The 17203-nt window shown below is 47.6% G+C and overlaps 1 protein-coding gene across 1 annotated transcript in view; it reads left to right on the forward strand.

The window, feature by feature from the left end:
* The window catches only part of ttn.2 (titin, tandem duplicate 2), a 174511-nt gene that overhangs the window by 129799 nt on the left and 27509 nt on the right, over positions 1 to 17203 (forward strand). Inside the window, exon 187 of the mRNA XM_062402154.1 lies at positions 64 to 17157. Within this exon, the coding sequence (XP_062258138.1) occupies positions 64 to 17157 (17094 nt within the window). The remainder of the gene's footprint in view (positions 1 to 63; positions 17158 to 17203) is intronic.

The following is a 17203-nucleotide window of genomic DNA, read 5'->3' on the forward strand; positions in this document are numbered from 1 at the left end:
TTAAATAAAGCCCTTAATGACTTTTCTATGCTCTTTTTTTTTGTTTGCTTGTTTGTTTATTAGATCCACCTGGCCCACCGTCCAGTCCCAGAATTACAGATACCACAAAAACGACAGTCACCTTTGCCTGGGGCCGACCCCACTACGACGGTGGTCTGGAAGTAGACGGATACATCGTTGAGTACAAAAAGGAGGGCCTGGATGATTGGGAGACAGAGACACAGTTCCCATTGAAAGCTACTGAAACTGTTATTGGTAAACTTCAAAAAGGTGGTAAATACCACTTTAGAGTCAGCGCTGTTAACTCTGAGGGAGTTGGCGAGCCTGCAGAGGTTGAGAAAGTGACCGAACTTGTGGACCAGGAGTCACTGCCAGACTTTGAGCTGGATGCTGATCTCAGGAGAACCCTAGTGGTCAGGTGTCGTGCTTCCATCCGTCTGTTTGTTCCCATCAGGGGCCGTCCCGTTCCTGAAGTAACTTGGAGCAAAGACGACACCAACCTGAAAACACGTGCACACATTGACACCACAGAGTCCTACACCCTACTGGTTATTCCTGACTGTACCAGATATGACGCTGGAAAGTACCACCTATGTCTGGAGAATGTTGCTGGAAAGAAGACAGGCTTTGTTAATGTGAAAGTTCTTGACACACCAGGACCACCAGTCAACCTCAAAGAGAGAGAGATCACTAAAAACAGCATCCATCTCCAGTGGGAAATTCCCATTATTGATGGTGGCTCTAAGATTCATAACTATATTATTGAAAAGAGAGAGGCCACCAAAAAGGCATACACAGTGCTTAGCACCACATGGCAGAAGTGTTCCTTCAAATTTACAGCCCTTGAGGAGGGAGCTTACTACTACTTCCGTATATCTGCTGAGAATGACCTGGGTGTGGGTCAGCCTGCAGAAACCGCTGAGCCAATCAGGGTGTCTCAAGCCCCCTCTGCACCAGAGAACTTGTACGTCACAGATGTAACCGCTGACAGTGCCAGTCTAGCATGGATCAAGCCCCTGCATGACGGTGGCAGCTTGATCACTGGATATGTCATTGAGGCCCAGAAGAAGGACACCGACCAGTGGGTCCATGTGGCCGCCATCAAAGCTCTCGACTACACTGTCACGGATCTGATTGAAGGGGCGGAGTATATCTTCCGTATCATGGCTGTCAATGCATCAGGTAGGAGCGACCCCCGTGAGAGCAGGCCTGCGCTTATCAAAGAGCAGACTTCAGCTCCCTCCTTTGACCTGCGGGGAGTCTACCAGAGGACGGTGATTGCCAAGGCAAGGGACCGTGTCAAGATAGAGATTCCAGTGCTTGGCAAACCCAAGCCTGATGTTTCTTGGAAGAAAGAAGGTGTAGTGCTCAAGGAAACACAAAGAATCAACACTGAAACAACATTAACATCAACTATCCTCAACATCAATGAGATCAAGAGGACTGATGGGGGCCAGTATTCTATGGTTGGAAAGAACATGCTGGGAACAGTTACAGAGACAATCACAGTCCTAGTCCACGACATTCCAGGTCCTCCCACTGGTCCCATTAAGCTGGATGAAATCTCTTGTGATTACGTTCTTATGTCCTGGGAGGCACCAGAGAGCGATGGAGGCGTTCCGATTAGCAACTATATTGTTGAGATGCGGGACACTACCGGTACTTCATGGATGGAGTTAGCAGCTACAGTGATTCGCACCACATTCAAGGCAGCTAGACTCAACACTGGAACCCAATATCAGTTCCGTGTCAAAGCCCAGAACAGATATGGCATCGGACCATGCATTGTCTCTGAACAAGTGGTGGCTGCCTATCCGTTTGATGTTCCAAGCCAGCCAGGTTTTCCTGTGGTAACTTCTTTCAACAAGGATGCAATGACTTTGAGTTGGAATGAGCCATCTTCTGATGGAGGCAGTGCTATTATGGGATATCATGTGGACAGAAAAGAGAGAAACAGCATTCTGTGGCAGAGGATCAGCAAAGCTCTTGTTGTTGGAAATATCTTCAAATCAACAGGCCTTGTTGATGGTATCGCATATGAACACCGTGTTACTGCTGAAAACATGGCTGGTCTCAGCAAACCGAGCAAATCCTCTGAGCCCATGTATGCTTTGGACCCAGTAGACCGACCAGGCAGGCCTGTGGCACTGAATATCACCAGACATGAGGTGACAGTGTCATGGACCAAACCAGAGGGAGATGGTGGATTTTCCATCACAGGATACACAGTGGAGAGGAGAGAGATGCCCAATGGACGTTGGCTCAAAGCCAACTTCAACAACATCCAAGAAACCATCTACACAGTCAGTGGTCTGACTGAAGATGCAACTTATGAATTCCGTGTGTTTGCTAGAAACTCAGCTGGTTCTGTCAGCGCTCCATCCCAGCCATCAGAGGCAATCACATGCAGAGATGACATTGAAGAGCCCAGGCTGGATGTTGACGCATCATATAGCAGCAATGTTGTTGTCATGGCAGGAGAGGTATTCAAGCTGGAAGCCAGTGTTATTGGTAGGCCACTCCCATCTCTGGTATGGACCAAGGAAGGAAAGGAGCTTGAGGATACAGGCAAGCATGAGATAAAGACATCTGACTTCCACACAGCTCTAATAAACAAAGAATCCCTGAGGAGAGATGGTGGGGCTTACACTCTGACTGCCAGCAATCCAGGTGGATTTGCCAAGTTCACATTTAATGTCAAGGTGCTCGACAGACCTGGACCACCAGACTCCCTCACTGTAACTGATGTCACTGCTGAAAAATGTGTCCTTAACTGGCTGCATCCAACACACGATGGTGGTGCAAAGATCGAGTACTTTATCATTCAGAGGCGTGAGACCAGTAGGTTGGCATGGACAAATGTGGCTACAGACCTTCAAGCAAATAGATTCAAGGTCACCAAACTTCTGAAGGGCAATGAGTACATCTTCAGAGTCATGGCTGTTAATAAGTACGGTGTGGGTGAACACCTGGAGTCTGAAGCTGTAATCTGTGCCAATCCTTATGTAGCCAGTGATGCACCACAGCAGCCTGAAGTCACCATCATTAGCAAAGACTCAATGGTGGTCTGCTGGGAGCGCCCTGAACATGATGGCGGCAGCAGAATAAACACTTACATAATTGAGAGAAGGGATAAGACTGGCCTGCGCTGGGTGAAGTGTAACAAGAGGACTGTCACTGACTTGCGATTCAAGGTTTCTGGCCTCACACCAGGACATGAGTATGAATTTAGAGTTTTTGCAGAGAACAATGCTGGTCTGAGCCAGCCCAGTCCTTCCAGTCCATTGTACAAAGCCATAGACACCATCTTCCAGCCTGGACCTCCAGGGAACCCCAGAGTACTGGACACAACCAAGTCTTCCATAACCCTTGCCTGGAACAAACCGGTCTACGATGGTGGTTCTGAAATCACTGGTTACATTGTGGAGACCTGCCCTCCTGATGAGGATGAGTGGACAATTCACACTCCTAAAAGGGGATGGACAGCCACTTCATTCACCATCACCAACTTGGAGGAAAACCAAGAGTATAAAATCAACATCTGTGCCACTAATTGTGAAGGAGTCGGAGAACCTGCTGCTGTTCCTGGAACCCCCAAGGCAGAGGACAGACTGCTTCCTCCAGAAATTGAACTTGGAGCAGAGCTACGTAAGGTGGTCAGCATCCGAGCCTGCGGCACGCTTAGACTATTTGTCCCTATAAAGGGCAGACCAGCACCTGAAATAAAATGGTCAAGAGAGCACGGGGAATCCCTAGACAAAGCTATCATTGAAACCACGCCATCATTCACAACTCTTCAGGTAGAAACTGTTGACAGATTTGATGGAGGCAAATACATTTTGACTGTAGAGAATGCCTCAGGAAGCAAGACAGCCTATGTTAATGTCAGGGTGCTAGATACTCCCGGAGCACCTCAGAATCTATTTGTCAAGGAGGTCACTCGAGATTCAGTTTTCCTTGTTTGGGATGCACCTCTCATTGACGGGGGCTCCAGAGTCCGCAACTACATTGTAGAGAAGCGTGAGTCAACCAGAAAGGCCTACTCCACTGTCTGTGCAAGCTGCCATAAGTCAAGTTGGAAAATTGGAGACCTGCACGAAGGGAAGATGTACTCCTTTAGAATCCTGGCTGAGAATGAATTTGGCATTGGTCTCCCAGTGGAGACCGTTGAACCGATTAAAGTGTCAGAGAAGCCTCTACCACCAGGTAAAGTGTCCCTTCGTGAAGTTACAGGCACCAGTGTCACACTGACATGGGAAAAGCCTGATCATGATGGTGGCAGTAGAATCACTGGCTATATTGTTGAGATGCAAGGCAAAGGCACTGAGAAGTGGACCCAGGTTATGGTAGTGAAGACCAATGCCGCCGTTGTAAGTGGTCTTACACAGGGAGAGGAGTACATGTTCCGTATTTCATCATCCAATGAAAAGGGAGTTAGTGACCCACGTCCTCTCAGTATGCCTGTGGTGGCAAAAGATCTTGTCATTTCACCAACCTTCAAACAGCTTTTTGGCACATTCAGTGTGCTAGCAGGTGATGACCTGAAGATAGATGTACCATATGCTGCCTGTCCTAAGGCCACTGCAACCTGGCTCAAAGATGGCGTTGTTCTCAAGGAGACAACAAGAGTTAATGCTGAAACCACGGACACTAACCTTCTCCTTGTCATTAAGGAGGCTTGCAGAGATGATGTGGGAACATACACCATCAAACTAATCAACACAGCTGGTGAGGCATCCACAGACATCAGTGTTCTTGTCCTGGATAAGCCTGGTCCTCCCACTGGCCCAATTAAGCTGGATGAGGTCACTGCTGACAGTCTGGTATTGAACTGGAATCCACCAGAATATGATGGTGGTTGTGCCATTAATAATTACATTGTTGAGAAGAGGGACACATCTACCACTAACTGGCAAATTGTGTCAGCTACAGTGGCCAGAACCACAATCAAGGCTGCCCGTCTGAAGACTGGATTCCAGTACCAGTTTAGGATTGCTGCAGAAAATAGATATGGCAAGTCATCGGCCCTTCTGTCTGAAACTATTGTTGCTCAGTATCCATTTGAAGTTCCTAGCACGCCTCGTTCTGTTGTGGTCCAATCAGCGACCAAGGAAACCATGGTTGTTGTATGGGATATACCCAGCAATGATGGCGGGAGCAAGATTCTGGGCTATCACCTAGAGCTCAAAGAGAGAAACAGTATACTGTGGGTGAAACAGAACAAACAAATAATCCCAGAAACTAGATTCAAGGTTGTTGGCCTTGAAGAAGGTATTGAATATGAGTTCAGAGTCTATGCAGAGAACATTGTCGGCCACAGCAAAGCTAGCAAACTGAGCGAAATGCAAGTGGCAAGAGATCCTTGTGAAAGACCAGGAAAACCAGAGGCTGTTATTGTGACAAGACACCAAGTGACTCTCAGATGGACCAAGCCTGATTATGACGGTGGCATTAAGATCACAGGTTATCTGGTTGAGAAGAAGGAGGAAGCTGGTCGCTGGATGAAGGCCAGTTTCACCAACATCATTCAGACTGAATTTGTTGTTACAGGACTTATTGAAGATCAGATTTATGAATTCCGTGTCATTGCCAGGAATGCAGCAGGTGTTCTCAGTCTGCCCTCTGATTCGACTGGAGCCATCACAGCCAAGGATGAGGTGGATCCACCCCAGATTGACTTGGATGCTAAGTACTCCCAGGCTGTTGTTGTAAATGCTGGGGAGACATTCAGGCTTGAGGTCACTGTCAGTGGTAAACCTGTTCCCACAATACACTGGCTAAAGGAGGGTAAGGAGATTACTGACGCTGCCCGTCTGGAGCTCAAGAACACAGACTTTACAGCTTGTATAGTTGTTAAAGAAGCCGTCCGGGTTGATGGGGGTCAGTACACTTTGCTGGTAAAGAATGTTGGAGGAGAGAAATCTGTTAACATTAATGTCAAGGTCCTGGACAGACCAGGTCCTCCTGAGGGCCCTGTCTCCATCTATGGTGTAACCAATGAGAAATGCTCCATTTCCTGGAAACCTCCTTTGCAAGACGGCGGCAGCGATGTTTCACATTACATCGTTGAGAGGAGGGAAACCAGCAGACTGGTTTGGACTGTTGTTGAGCCTAAAGTTCAGACACTGAACCTAAAGATCACAAAGCTTCTTCCTGGAAATGAGTACATTTTCAGAGTGATTCCAGTCAACAAATATGGAGTCGGTGAGCCTCTGGAATCTGATGCAATGATTGCCAGAAATCCATTTGTTACCTCCGACCCACCAACAGAGGTAGATGTCCCAACAATCACCAAAGACTCCATGGTGGTGACTTGGGAGAGACCAGCTCATGATGGTGGCAGTCCTATCCAGGGATACATTGTTGAGAAACGGGACAAGGATGGTGTGAGATGGACTAGGTGCAACAAGCGCACAGTAAGTGAGCTGCGCTTCAGAGTCACAGGGCTCCTAGAAAACCACAGCTATGAATTCAGAATTGCCACTGAGAATGCCGCTGGTGTTGGCACACCTAGTACACCAACAGTGTACTATAAAGCATTGGATCCTATCTTCAAACCTGGTCCACCCAACAACCCTAAGGTGGTTGACACATCAAGGTCCACTGTTTCCTTGACATGGGGCAAACCAATCTATGATGGTGGATGTGAGATTCAAGCTTATATTGTGGAGGCCTGCAATGGGGCATCTGATGAGTGGTATATGTGCACTCCTCCCAATGGAATCGCAGATACTGCTTTTACAGTGAAAAAGCTTCTTGAGAAGCATGAGTACCAGTTCCGAGTGTGTGCCATCAACAAAGTTGGTGTTGGTGAGCATGCTGATGTTACTGGAAAAATTCTCCTTGAGGAGAAGCTTGAGGCTCCCGATCTTGACCTGGATTCTGATATGAGAAAGATGATCAACATTAGGGCGGCAAGCACTCTCAGGCTGTTTGTCCCTGTGAGAGGTCGTCCAGCTCCTGAGGTGAAATGGGGTAAAGCTGAGGGGGAGATCAGGGAGACTGCCCAGATTGACAACACAGGCAACTACGCTTCTCTTGTCATTGAGAATGTTGACAGATTTGACAGTGGCAAGTACACCCTAACTGCAGAGAATGCCAGTGGAGTGAAGTCAGTCTTCATTAGTGTCAGGATCCTGGACTCACCTAGTCCACCAATTAATTTCACAGTGAAGGAAATAACAAAAAATTCTGTCACTCTTACATGGGAGCCTCCACTTCTGGATGGTGGCTCAAAGATAAAAAATTATATTCTTGAGAAACGGGAGAGCACCAGGAAAGTTTACTCACCCATCACTACCTGCAATAGGATGTCATGGAAAGTGGAGCCTCTTCCAGAGGGTGGAATCTTCTTCTTCAGAGTCCTGGCTGAGAATGAATATGGTTATGGTCTCCCAGCCAAAACAATAGAACCAATTAAAATATCTGAGAAGCCTCAGCCACCTGGCAAAGTCAGTGTTGTTGATGTGACACAGAGCACTGTGACCCTCGCCTGGGAGAAACCTCAACATGATGGCGGCAGTAGAATCAGTCACTATGAAGTTGAACTCGCACCTAAGGACAGTGGTGCTTGGTCAGTGTGTACTAGTGTGAAAGCTCTGGAGACGGTAGTGACAAACCTACTCAAGGGAGAGGAGTATAATTTCCGAGTTCTAGCTGTAAATGACAAGGGGAAAAGCGACCCCAGACAACTAGGCCAATCGGTTGTTGCAAAGGACCTTGTGATTGATCCTGCTGTTAGACCAAGGGTGAGCACCTACAGTGTCCAGGTAGGGTATGACCTCAAGATAGAGGTCCCAGTTGCTGGTCATCCAAAGCCAACGATTACCTGGACCAAGGATGGTTCTGCTCTTAAGCAGACCACAAGAGTCAATGTAACAGACTCAGCACATCACACCACCCTCACTGTAAAGGATGCCACCAAAGAGGATGGGGGCATGTATAGCATCAATGTCTCAAGTCCCCTGGGTTCCAAAGATGCCACTATTGAGGTGATCACGCTGGACAAACCAGGCCCACCAACCGGACCTGTCAAGTTGGAGGACATAAGTGCAGAGAGTATCACTCTTAGCTGGGAACCTCCTACATACACAGGTGGATGCCCAATCTCAAACTATGTGGTGGAGAAGAGAGACACAACTACAACCAACTGGGTGGTAGTATCTGCCACTGTTGCCAGAACCACACTAAAAGTGAGCAATCTGAAGACAGGTGCTGAATATCAGTTCAGAATCTATGCTGAGAATAGATATGGAAAGAGCTATGCGATTGATTCAGAGCCTGTTTTGGCACAGTATCCATTCCAAGAGCCTGGCCCTCCAGGCACACCATTTGTGTCTTCATACACCAAGGACTTTATGATAGTTGAGTGGCACACGCCCCCATCTGATGGAGGAAGTGCCATTTTGGGCTATCATCTGGAGAGGAAAGAGAAGAACAGTATCCTCTGGACCAAGATTAACAAAATGCTGATCCAAGACTGCAGATATAAGTCTACTCCACTTGAGGAAGGTATTGAGTATGAGTATAGAGTGTATGCAGAGAATATTGTTGGCATTGGAAAATGCAGCAAAGTCTCTGAGGTTTACGTAGCCCGTGACCCATGTGATCCCCCTGGCTGCCCTGAGGCTGTGATCGTGACCAGGCACTCTGTGAAGCTTAGGTGGACCGCTCCAGTGTATAATGGGGGAAGCTTAGTTACAGGCTATGTAGTGGAGAAACGTGACCTTCCTGAAGGAAAGTGGATGAAGGCTAGCTTTGCAAACATTCTTGATTATGAATTCACAGTTACAGGCCTGACAGAGGAGAGTAAATATGACTTCAGAGTAATCGCAAGGAATGCAGCAGGTGCTGTTAGCAAGCCATCTGAGTGCACAGGATCCATCACAGCCAAGGATGAAGTTGACCCACCAAAATGTGAGACAGACCCAATATATAACCAGTGCCTTGTTATCAGTGCTGGGGAGACTTTCAATCTGGAGGCCACTGTGGGAGGGAAGCCCATCCCTACAGCCCAGTGGTTCAAGGGGAATGTCGAAGTGGAAAACTCAGCAAGGGCCGAGATCAAAAACACAGATTTCAAGGCTTTGCTTGTTGTGAAAGATGCCATCAGAGTGGATGGTGGCCAGTACACTCTGGTTCTGACTAATGTGGCTGGAACGAAGACTGTCCCATTCAGTGTTAAGGTACTGGACAGACCAGGCCCCTCAGAAGGACCTCTTACTGTCAGCAATGTCACTGAGGAGAAGTGCTCACTGTCATGGCTGCCACCAAGGCACGATGGAGGAGCGAGCATATCTCACTATGTCATTCAAAAGAGAGAAACCAGCCGCCTTGCATGGACTGTGGTCTCCAGTGACTGTGGAGCTACCATGTTCAAGGTTACGAAACTGTTGAAGGGCAATGAATACATCTTCAGAGTCATGGCTGTCAACAAATATGGCATGGGTGAGTCTCTTGAGTCAACACCAGTTATCATGAGAAATCCATTTGTTCCTCCTGGTGCACCTCAGGAACTTGAGATCACTAACATTACAAGGGACTCCATGACTGTCTGCTGGAACCGCCCCGAGACCACCGGAGGCAGTGAGATTGTTGGTTATATAATTGAGAAGAGAGACAGAGCTGGAGTGAGATGGACCAAGTGCAACAAACGCCGGGTGACAGACTTGCGTTTCAGAGTAACAGGATTAACTGAGGAACATGAATATGAATTCAAGGTCACTGCTGAGAATGCAGCTGGAATGGGACAGTCAAGTCCACCTACACCCTACCTCAAAGCCTGTGACCCCACCTTTGAACCAGGCTGTCCATCCAATGCTCATGTGCTCGACATAACTAAAGACTCTATCAGCCTGGCCTGGCATAGGCCCATCTATGATGGTGGATGTGAGATTCAAGGATATGCTGTGGAAATTACCAAAGCCGAGGAGGAGGAGTGGACCATGTGCACCCCGCCGTCTGGAGTTAAAGCTACCAAGTTTACTATCACTAAGTTGGTAGAGCACCAGGAATATAAGGTGCGCATCTGTGCCATCAATAAGCTGGGTGTTGGTGAGCCCACCGAGATCCAGGGAGTTATAAAACCTTTGGATAAGATTGATCCTCCAGAGATGATTCTGGATTCAGAACTCAGGAAGGGAATAGTTGTCAGGGCAGGTGGCTCATTGAGAATTTGCATTCCATTTAAGGGACGTCCTACTCCTGAGATCAGCTGGGCTAAAGAGGATGGTCAACTACCCAGTAAAGTTCAGATAGAGACTGGGGAAGATTACACTCAGCTCTCCATTGACATCTGTGACAGATATGATGCTGGAAAATACATCCTCAACATGGAAAATACTGCTGGCACCAAATCAGCCTTTGTATCTGTTAAGGTCCTGGACACTCCAGGGGCCCCTCTGAATTTAACTGTAAAAGACATCAAGAGAGAAAGTATTACTCTGACATGGGAGCCTCCTCTTATTGATGGTGGTTCAAGAATAACAAATTACCTGGTTGAAAAGCGAGAGTCCAACAGGATTGTTTATTCCAATGTGGACAACAAGTGTACAAAGACAAGCTACCGTATCACCGGCCTCACTGAAGGAACGATCTACTATTTCAGAGTCTTAGCTGAGAACGAGTTTGGCATGGGACAGCCAGCTGAGACAGAGGATGCAGCTAAAACATCTGAGCCTCCTCTCCCTGTAGGTAAGGTCACTTTGACTGAAGTGACCAAAACTTCTGCCTCACTCTCTTGGGAGAAGCCAGATCACGATGGCGGCAGCAGGATAATGGGCTTCTATATTGAAATGCAGACTGTGGGCTCAGAGGAATGGGTGGTGGCCGCTACAACTAAAGCTTGTGAGGGCACTGTCACAGGCCTTAGTGCAGGACACGAGTACCTGTTGAGAGTGACAGCATTCAATGAGAAGGGCAAGAGTGACCCCAGGCCTCTAGCTGCACCAGTCACTGCTAAGGATGTAACATTCGAGCCCGGATTCAAGATGGCATCGAACACTTACAGTTTACAGCAGGGTGAGGATCTGAAGATCGAGATCCCTGTAATAGGAAGACCTGTTCCCAAGGTTGAGTGGAAAAAGGACGGACAAGCTCTTAAGGAGACAACCAGATTAAATGTGTCTGGCACACCATCATCTACCAAGCTGTGCATTAAGGATGCAAATAGGGAAGACTCTGGCAAATACACTATCACAGCCACCAGCAGTGCTGGATCAACTACAGAGGAGATTACTGTTATTATCCTTGATAAGCCTGGCCCACCCACAGGCCCTGTGAAGATTGAGGAGGTGAGCTCTAATTATGTCGTTCTCTCCTGGGAGCCACCAGCATATACTGGAGGCTGTCAGATCAACAACTACATTGTGGAGAAGAGAGACACAACTACAACAGCATGGCAAATTGTGTCTGCTACTATTGCCAGAACAACTATCAAAGTCACCAACTTAAAGACTGGAGTTGAGTATCAATTCAGAGTGTCTGCTGAGAATAGATATGGAAAGAGTTCTGCCATTTTCACTCCTGCCGTTATTGCTCAGTATCCATTCAGTGAGCCTGCCGCCCCAGGAACCCCAGGTGTTTCTGCCGCAACCAAGGATAACATGGTGGTTGAGTGGAAGCCTCCCACCAACGACGGAGGCAGTCCCATCTTGGGCTATCACCTTGAAAGAAAGGAGAAGAACAGCCTCTTGTGGACTAAACTCAACAAGCTTCTAATCCCAGACACACGTTTCAAAACTACAGAGCTGGAAGAAGGTATTGAGTATGAATTCAAAGTCTATGCTGAGAACATTGCAGGAATCAGCCCAGCTAGCAAGGTCTCTGAGAGCACAGTGGCCAGGGACCCCTGTGACCCACCAGGCACTCCAGATGCTATTGATATCACTAGAAACCATGTGACACTCCAGTGGACCAGGCCTCAGTATGATGGAGGCAGTGCTATCACTGGCTATGTGATTGAGAGGAGGAAGCACCCTGATACCCGCTGGATGAAGGCCAGCTTCACCAACATCCTTGACACCCAGTTCACACTCACTGGCCTGACTGAGGATTGTGTTTATGAGTTCAGAGTCATTGCCAGGAATTCTGCTGGCATTTTCAGCCGTCCCTCTCAGACCACAGGAGAAATTACTGCTAAAGATGAAATTGAGGCCCCAGGAGCCACCATGGATCCTAAATTTAAAGATCTGACCGTTGTTCATGCTGCTGAAACATTCACCATTGATGCTGACTACACAGGAAAGCCTCTGCCTGAGGTCATTTGGTTAAAGGATGGAAAGGAGATTGACAAAGCCACTCAACGAATGGAGGTAAAGACCACGCTGACACGTACCATCCTGACAGTCAAGGAGTGCATTAGAGTTGATGGCGGCCATTTTGTCCTCAAACTTGTCAATGTGGGAGGAATTAAGATGATCCCAGTTAATGTTAAAATTCTGGATAGACCTGGTCCTCCAGATGGCCCACTAGAAGTCAAAGGAGTCACAGCTGAGAAATGTTATCTTCACTGGAACCATCCTTCACATGATGGCGGAGCCAGCATCTCTCACTACATGATTGAGAAAAGAGAGACCAGTCGTTTGTCGTGGACCATGGTTGAGCCCAAGATTCAGGCCATAAGCTACAAAATCACAAAACTGTTGCCTGGCAATGAGTACATCTTCAGAGTCACTGCTGTGAATAAATACGGTGTTGGTGAGCCTTTGGAATCTGAGCCTGTTGTTGCCCGTAACCCCTTCACCACTCCCAGTGCCCCCTCCACCCCCGAGGCCAGCGCTATCACTCGGGATTCCATAGTACTTACCTGGGAGAGGCCAGAGGATAACGGAGGAGCTGAAATTGAAGGATATGTCCTTGAAAAACGTGATAAGGATGGCATCAGATGGACTAAATGCAACAAGAAGAGACTGAGTGACCTGAGATTCAGATGTTCTGGTCTCACAGACGGTCATTCCTATGAATTCAGGGTCTCAGCGGAAAATGCTGCCGGTGTTGGAAAACCTAGTGCACCTTCAGAATATATGAAGGCCTGTGATGCCACTTATCCACCAGGACCTCCAAATAACCCCAAAGTCACAGACCATTCAAGCACCACAGTCTCGCTGACCTGGTCTAGGCCTATCTATGATGGTGGAGCAGAGATCACTGGATACGTTGTTGAAATGAAGGAGGCAGCAGATGTTGAATGGGTCAGTTGCACTCCACAAACTGGTGTACAAGTTACTCACTATACTGTAAAGAAATTGAAGGAGAATGCAGAGTACAATTTCCGAGTGTGTGCTGTTAATTGTGAGGGAGTAGGGGAGCATGTTGACCTACCCGGCTCTGTGGTTGCTGCAGAGAAGCTGGAAGCTCCTGAAATCGAACTAGATGCTGACCTAAGGAAGATGGTCAATGTTCGTGCCACCGCTAGCCTCCGTCTCTTTGTGCCAATCAGGGGAAAGCCTGAGCCTGAGGTCAGATGGTCAAAGGCTGATGGTACCCTGAATGAACGTGCCCAGATCGAAGTCACAAGCTCTTACACAATGCTGGTGATTGATAATGTTGACAGATTTGACACTGGAAAATATCTACTCACACTTGAGAACCTCAGTGGCTCGAAATCAGCCTTCATCAATGTTCGAGTTCTGGACTCCCCCAGCGCACCTACTAACCTGGAGGTCAAGGACGTAAAGAGAAATTCTGTCTCTCTCTCCTGGGAGCCTCCTCTCATTGATGGCGGGGCTAAAATTTCACATTATATTGTGGAGAAGAGAGAGCAGAAGAGAATGGCTTTCACCAGTGTTTCCAACAACTGTGTGAGGAACTCCTACATAATTTCTGACCTCCAGGAGGGAGGCCGATACTATTTCCGTATATTAGCTGTTAATGAACTTGGAGTAGGTCTGCCTGCTTCCACAGATGTAGTCAAGGTGTCTGAGGCTCCTTTGCCTCCTGGTAAGATTATCTTGGAAGACGTTACTCGCCATACTGTTAAACTTTCATGGGAGAAACCGGATCATGATGGAGGCAGCAAGATCACAATGTATATTGTGGAGATGCAGCCCAAGGGAGATGACAAATGGACTGTGTGCAGTGAAGTCAAAGCACTGGAAGCTACTATTGATGGACTTACAACTGGAGAGGAATACTCCTTCAGGGTGACTGCTGTAAATGATAAGGGCAAGAGTGATGCCAAACCTCTGGCTGCCCCTGTGGTGGTAAAGGACATCACAGTAGAGCCCACCATCAACCTGGTGTTCAACACATACAGTGTTAGAGCAGGAGATGACCTGAAGATTGACGTTCCCTTCAAAGGAAGACCTCAGCCAGAGGTGTCCTGGAGGAAGGACCGCCAAGTGCTTAAGCAGACAACCAGGGTCAATGTTCTTACCTCTAGGACCTCTTCCAAGATTTTCATCAAGGATGCAACCAAAGAAGATGTAGGAAAGTATGAGATTACTTTGACTAACTCTATTGGTACCAAGAAAGCTGATATCTCTGTTATAATCCTGGACAAACCTGGTCCACCAAGCAACATTAAGATGGACGAGGTGAGTGCTGACTTCATCTGTCTGTCTTGGGATCCTCCATCCTATGACGGTGGATGCCAGATTAACAACTATGTAGTGGAGAAGAGAGACACTACGACAACCACATGGCAGATTGTCTCAGCCACTGTAGCCAGGACATCAATTAAGGTTGTTCGGCTCAATCAGGGAATAGAGTACCAGTTCCGTATCGCAGCTGAGAACCGTTATGGCAAGAGTCATGCTATTGACTCTGCTCCTGTTGTTGCTCAGTATCCCTTCGAGCCTCCTGGTCCGCCAACCAACCTCCATGTTTCCAATGCCACCAAGAGTGGCATGCTTGTGGCATGGGGCAGACCTGCCAGCGATGGGGGAAGCCCTGTTATTGGTTATCACATTGAATGCAAAGACCAAAGTAGCATTCTATGGACAAAGGTCAACAGAGGACTGCTAGCTGAGAACCAGTTTAAGATGACAGGCATTGAAGAAGGTCTTCTGTATCAGTTTAGAGTGTATGCTGAGAATATTGCTGGCATTGGTACATGCTCTAAGGCCAGTGATGCTGTGGCAGCCAGAGATCCATGTGATCCCCCACATAACCTTAAAGTCACCAACATTACCAGGAGCTCAGTTTCTCTCTTCTGGGAGCGGCCAGAGTACGAATTTGGATCAAAGATTACCGGCTACATTATTGAGCGTAAAGAACTTCCCAATGGTCGCTGGCTGAAATGCAACTTCAATAATCTGCAGGAGACCTACTTTGACGTCACAGGCCTCACAGAAGATGTCCAATATGACTTCCATGTTATTGCTAAGAATTCTGCAGATCAGCTAAGTGTTCCTTCAGAGAGTAGCGGTCCAGTTACAGTAAAGGATGATGTAGACCCTCCCACTATCATCCTGGAAGAGAAGCTCAGACAGCTGGTTGTCATTAAAGCTGGAGAAATCATCAGAATTGATGCTGAAATCACAGGCCGTCCACTCCCTGTTGTCTCATGGTCTAAGGATGGAAAAGAGATTGCGGCCAAATTCAGGTGTGAAATTACCTCCACAAATTTCGCAACCACCCTGATTGTCAGAGACGCTATCAGGAAGGACTCTGGCCAGTATGTCCTGTCCCTGCACAATGTGGCAGGAACCAGGTCTGTTGCTATCAATTGTAAAGTTTTGGATAGACCTGGACCATCTTCAGGACCATTGGCAGTGTCCGGACTCACAGCAGAAAAATGCACTATAACATGGGGACCCCCTCAGGAGAACGGTGGTGCTGACATCATGCACTATATTGTGGAGAAACGTGAGACAAGTCGCCTGGCCTGGACTCTTGTCTATGGAGACATGAAAGCAACTACCTGTAAAGTGACCAAGTTACTAAGAGGAAATGAGTATGTCTTCAGAGTTAGGGGAATCAACAAATATGGGGATGGTGAAGCCCTGGAGAGTGAGCCAGTTAAGGCCTTGGATCCATTCACTGTTCCTTCAGCTCCCACAAATGTCCAGGTCACTGCTGTTACTAGTGAGGCAATGACCATCTGTTGGGAAAGACCCAATTCTGATGGAGGCAGCAGTATCTATGGCTATGTCATTGAAAAGCGAGAGAAGACTGGTCTTCGCTGGTGCCGTGTGAACAAGAAACCTGTTTATGACCTCAGAGTCAAAGCCTCAAATCTTCGTGCTGGCTGTGAGTACGAGTACATAGTGTTTGCAGAGAATGCTGCTGGCCTCAGTGCTGCTAGCACGCCTTGCCCACTCACCAAGGCTGAAGACCCACAGTTCCTGCCTTCACCTCCTGCTAAGCCTAAGATCATTGACTCTACAAAGACCACTGCCACCCTGTCGTGGAATAAGCCGCTATTTGATGGTGGAGCCCCTGTGACTGGCTACAGAGTAGAATACAGGAAGACTTTAGATGATGAATGGTTTGTTGGAGTCCAGAACACCAAGAACACAGAGTTTACTGTGGTGGGATTGACACCTGGGGCTGAATATGTGTATGTTGTCAAGTCCATTAACAAGATTGGGGTCAGTGAGCCCAGTCCTGAGTCAGACAAACAGGTTGCCAAAGAAAGAGAGGAGGAGCCAGTTTTTGACATCAGTAATGACATGAGGAAGACTCTTATTGTGAAGGATGGTAGCTCATTCACTATGACAGTGCCCTTCAGAGGCAAACCCATCCCCAATGTTACATGGGCTAAACCTGATGTTGACCTCAGAGTCCGTGCTGTCATCGACACCACAGACACCTTCACCTCCATCACCTTAGAGCAGGCAACTCGCAACGACTCTGGCAAATACATAGTCACCTTGTCTAGCTTAGCTGGAACCTCCTCCTTGACACTCAATGTCAGAGTTCTGGACTCTCCTGGACCCCCTGCCAGTGTAGAAGTCAAGGATGTAACTAAGACCTCTGCTACTGTAACATGGGACACTCCTGAAAATGAGGGAGGAGCACCTGTCAAAAACTACCTTGTTGATTTCCGTGAGGCCAGCAAGAAAGGCTGGACTAGATTGACTGACACCTGTAACAGACTGACATACAGGGTGAGCGACTTGCCAGAAGGAGCAGTTTATTACTTCAGAGTGACAGGCCAGAACGAGTACGGTGTTGGTGTTCCTGCTGAGACCAAAGAAGGAACTAAGATAACAGGTATTGAATTTTATGTTGGTAATATTCTTATATATGGTCTTAAACC

The sequence above is a fragment of the Platichthys flesus genome, chromosome 13 (assembly GCF_949316205.1).
Source record: "Platichthys flesus chromosome 13, fPlaFle2.1, whole genome shotgun sequence".
Classification (NCBI taxonomy): Eukaryota; Metazoa; Chordata; class Actinopteri; order Pleuronectiformes; family Pleuronectidae; genus Platichthys; species Platichthys flesus.